The 4,229-nt window shown below is 43.4% G+C and overlaps 1 protein-coding gene across 1 annotated transcript in view; it reads right to left on the bottom strand.

Moving 5' to 3' along the window:
* Positions 1-3,950, bottom strand: part of MORN2 (MORN repeat containing 2) — a gene marked incomplete at its 5' end in the record, with an annotated part of 4,561 nt that extends 611 nt beyond the window's left edge. The window contains 3 exon segments of the mRNA XM_009572957.1: positions 1,797-1,935; positions 3,055-3,159; positions 3,900-3,950. Coding sequence (XP_009571252.1) covers positions 1,797-1,935; positions 3,055-3,159; positions 3,900-3,950 — 295 coding nt within the window.
* Between the last annotated feature and the right edge of the window lie 279 nt (positions 3,951-4,229).

Raw genomic sequence — 4,229 nt, 5'->3', positions numbered from 1 at the left:
AAAAAAAGTAACTGCCGTGTGAATTCAGTCCTCAAAACCCACATATTTCTGCTGATCTTTGAAAGCTGTGATCAAGCTCATCAATATATCTGAAAACTGCTATAAAGAAGAAATGTTTATGCATCAGCATCCCTGGGGGATGAAGGGAAATGAGGGGAAAATAACTTTTTAAATCAATTATGGGAGATTTGTTTCCCTTAAAAAATGAAGCCACCTAGCAGTCATAGCAGGTTGCTATGGTGCTGCCTATTTATGATCTCTCATGAAAGCTGCAGTGATCTGGTGAACTGACACCTATCTCATATGAGTAGGTGGAAACTAGCAACCCTGAAACTTGGCAAAATAGCCTGCATTGGGCTGTCAGGGAGTGACAGGTATTAACAGTCACACACCACTGTCAAAAAGGAGAAATCTTAATCCCCTGGTGAAAACCGCAGTGGCTGGCAAAGATTGGATCTCTGCTGCCAAGAATGTATCTACATCAGCATTTTAGTTAGTTGAAATCGCAAGTTCAAATCAGAAGCAGCTGGTTTTCTCTACAAATCAGCTACTAGTGACAAGCACTGTACTGGCCCCTTTGCACTGAGCTGTATTTTCACAAGAGAGTAGAGGCATCACCCTAAGATTTTTGAGAGAAAATGCCTTTAAAGCTACATATGTGATCGACTGCTGAATGCCCTCACTGAAGTGATGAGTACTCACAGGTTTAGATTTTATGCAGAATTCACATCTGTCATTTAATATGACAGCAAAAGACAGAAGCTCTGTAGCAGATTTTAACATGCCACTGTAATAGAGGCATAACTTAACTCAATCTGTTCTAAAACATTGAAATAAATGTGTGTCTGTAATTTTTCCCCAAACATTTGAGTTTGTCATACGGGTTCCCATTTTGTATCCAGGTACGTTCTGTAACACGTATTTCATTTGGTGTCTGATCATTTAAAAATAGAATTGGTCATCATTCTAGTACTATTGTGGCTATTATTTTTGGTCAGCAGGGCAAGACAGAGCTTTTTTTTCTGATGAAAGACCACATATTAAGAAACATACATTTTAGATTTATTTCAGATACTGGACTGGGGAGGTACTTAAAGAAAAATTAAACCTAAATCAAACAGAAAATTTGACAGAGAAGTCATTTAAGGAGAATAAACATGAATGTTCTCATGTCATTTTTTATGGTTAATTTTCTCATTAAATCTGCTTTGTGGATTATGAAGTGGGTATCAACTTCTTGGTTTAGGAAAAGATGGTATCTTAGCAATTCAAAACACACACCCTTATTCAAAAGAAATTAACTCAGCTGATGTTTACAAGTAGCATTAAAATATTTTATTCCAAGTGATGAAAATAGACCTCCACATTTTCCCATCTCTCTGAAATGTGTACTTTACCTCAAAAAATAAGTAAACGCAAACTTTGCAAACTATCAGCGCAAATCAGCGCTGTATTTCTGCATGCATCTGTAGACAGAGAGCTTGAAACAACAGCTCTGAAAGGGGTCTGAACAGTTCTATTTCTCTGAACTCTGCCTGAGCCCAGAGACCTGGTAACAAAAAGTGGGTGGGTGGAATAACCATCTTGAAAACTTCAGACTGGGAATGAATTACAGATTTCTGACTGATCTCATAAAAAGGATACAACTGGGATCAGCAATCTCAGATACCCAGTGCAAGTTTCACTGGTAGCGAAAGAAACCTACTCCCATGCTGGGTGAATTTTATTTGGACTTCATAGCTTACAAAATCAAAACTAATAGAAAAGACTACACGACTCTTCCACTTCAAACATACTTGTTTTTATTGAATGGTCCAATGTACTTTGCTCCATTTGGAAATGTGTAGATTCCAGCCCTGTGAAACATACTGTTTTTGAACTCGCCTTCATAAACTGCCCCAGAAGGATGTTCTAGCCTTTCAGTACCATTCATTTGCATTTAATGAGAGAAGAAGAATAAAGAAAATGGTTAATGTTTATGCTTACAGTATTATTTCCTTTTATTACAATATCCTTTCAGATTGCTGCCTTCAGTCTGCCAACATATTGAGATATGATAATGGAGAGGAAAGTGACTATTCTTTCAGATTTAGACAGGTTCCTGCTTCTACAAGGATTTCAGGTGAGAGCTTAGTAGTTTTTGGCCAGCCACAGTGTCCAATAAACCCCTCCTCTGCTGGTAGTCTCACAGAATCTTAACAATCTATGCAGCATGGAACTGCTGTCCTCAGCCCTGCAAATAACGCATGTACCCTGACAGCCTGAGGGGTTAATTAAATTTTCCAGAATTTCTTTCTGTGGATCAAGGCAGAACAAGTCTTTCATTTGTTCAGCCTAGGCCACTAAACCATGCCTGGGGATTTAAATTTGTGCTGTAAAGCTGTGCCATAATCTCAATTCTCATCATTGCACCAACATTTTTGTAAGAGACTGAAAAAAAGGCCAGACTAGATCTAATAAAGCCACAAGATGCTGTTTCCTAATTGCAGACCCTTATTTGTCTCGTTTCAAGGACTGTCTCCTCTCCAGGATCAACAAAATAAGCAATTTTCCTATACTTCTATACTTACTAATTCATTCCTGGAGAACTCAGTAACCAAGGGCAGCCAAACAAGGTGTATCTGTCGATGGCCAGAGCTCCCCTGTTTCATTGTGGGATGCATGTGTGGCGTATATACACATGCAGGAGGGCCATGCCTAGCCTAGTATGTGTGCACAGCCCATTCATGCAGGGCTTTCACGGTGGCTGTGCCATGCTGGGCAACACCGGCGCCACACTGCCCGGGTGTTTCACCAGGGCCTGTCTGCCAGCAATGACCAGTGTGTTTGCAGGAGCCTTGGGAGGCAGCAGGACATCTGAAGACCCCAAGTGTCTCAATTCTTCAGACTGGGCTGTGACAAGATTCCCAGGTGGAAGAAGAGCCTGCAGTGTTGGTCTGATCCTTCTCAGGTTATGACTTTCCTTTCTGTGTCTTTTTAAGGGTGGATATAGTGAGACATGCTCCATTCCAAACACAGAGAAAGTTTAAAGTGAAGAAATACTTAAAATTACCTTGTCATTTTTCCAGCTGCCGACACACATAGTTCCATTGGTGCCCGTGTGGACTCCATGACCGTTCCTCTCAGGCACACCCTCATGTGTCCTTTTGCACTCCACCTCTAGAAAACGAGAGTGGTGGAAGACAGGTATTTTCACTTCAAGACAGAGAGCATCTGAGAGGCAAAAACCTATGAGATTGTGAAATGCATTTCTGCTGTTGCACAGAGCCATTTCTCCCAGGGCTGACTCTCCATCTCCTGTGGACAGACTACTCCCAGAGATGGGCCCTTGGAGCACGCAAGCCCCGCTGGAGCAGGTGCCTTTGGGTGCCACGCACAGAGTGCGAGCCAGCAGCAGTCCCATTCTACCACCACTGAGCCCCACTGTGGGGGTGGTGGGGAGCTGGCATGGGGCAGAGCAGACCCCAATGGACCACCAGGGCTGTGGCTGTCTGCAGGAGGACCCTGAGGAAACTCCCCCACGGCAGCTTCTGTGTGTCTATGGGGGGTTCTTACACAGCCAAAGCAGCATGTTACTTGGGTAATAGTCCATTTTTGCTGGTAAAATTTTTTGCTTTAAACTCCAACCTGGCACAGGTTGCCTGGAGGGGTTGTGGAGTCTCCGTCCATGGAGATATTCAAGACCCAATGGGATGCAGTCCAGGGCAGCCATCGTGGGTGACCCTGCGTGAGCAGGGGACCGGGGATCTCCAGAAGGGCCTCCCAACCTCAGCAGCACAGCTTCAGGGTACCTTGTCACTTATGTAACCCTCACCCTGAAACTGCTATAGATTTCCTCTGTTTTAATCCCATACACTCAGTTTTGCAAAAGGAATTAGCCCCTGCCAAGATTTTCTTACCATACTTGTCTTTATTTGGGAATATGAAAGACACTTTAAAAAACACAGCATCTGTTGAGAAAAAAACAACCAGTGTCACTGTTACAACTGTTGGCTGAAATTCAAATAAATATTTACAAATATATATTCAAATACACAGCAGCTTGAAACCGCACGTAATTATCAGTGTGCTGCTTGAGTGTGCGATTCTTTATAGGGGAGCCCTCAGTCCTGTCCGCGGGGAGGGGAGCGCGTGAGGGGAGCGCGGCGGCTGGGGGGACAAAGTGTTACCGTCCGTGATTGCCAGGCGGAAGTGTCCGCGGTTGCTAGGTAGGCCGGCGGCCCGGAAGG

The sequence above is a fragment of the Fulmarus glacialis genome, unplaced genomic scaffold (genome assembly GCF_000690835.1).
Source record: "Fulmarus glacialis isolate BGI_N327 unplaced genomic scaffold, ASM69083v1 scaffold15132, whole genome shotgun sequence".
NCBI classification, from domain to species: Eukaryota; Metazoa; Chordata; class Aves; order Procellariiformes; family Procellariidae; genus Fulmarus; species Fulmarus glacialis.
Note: the sequence above shows the minus strand (reverse complement) of the source record. Positions and strands in the feature narration are given on the sequence as shown.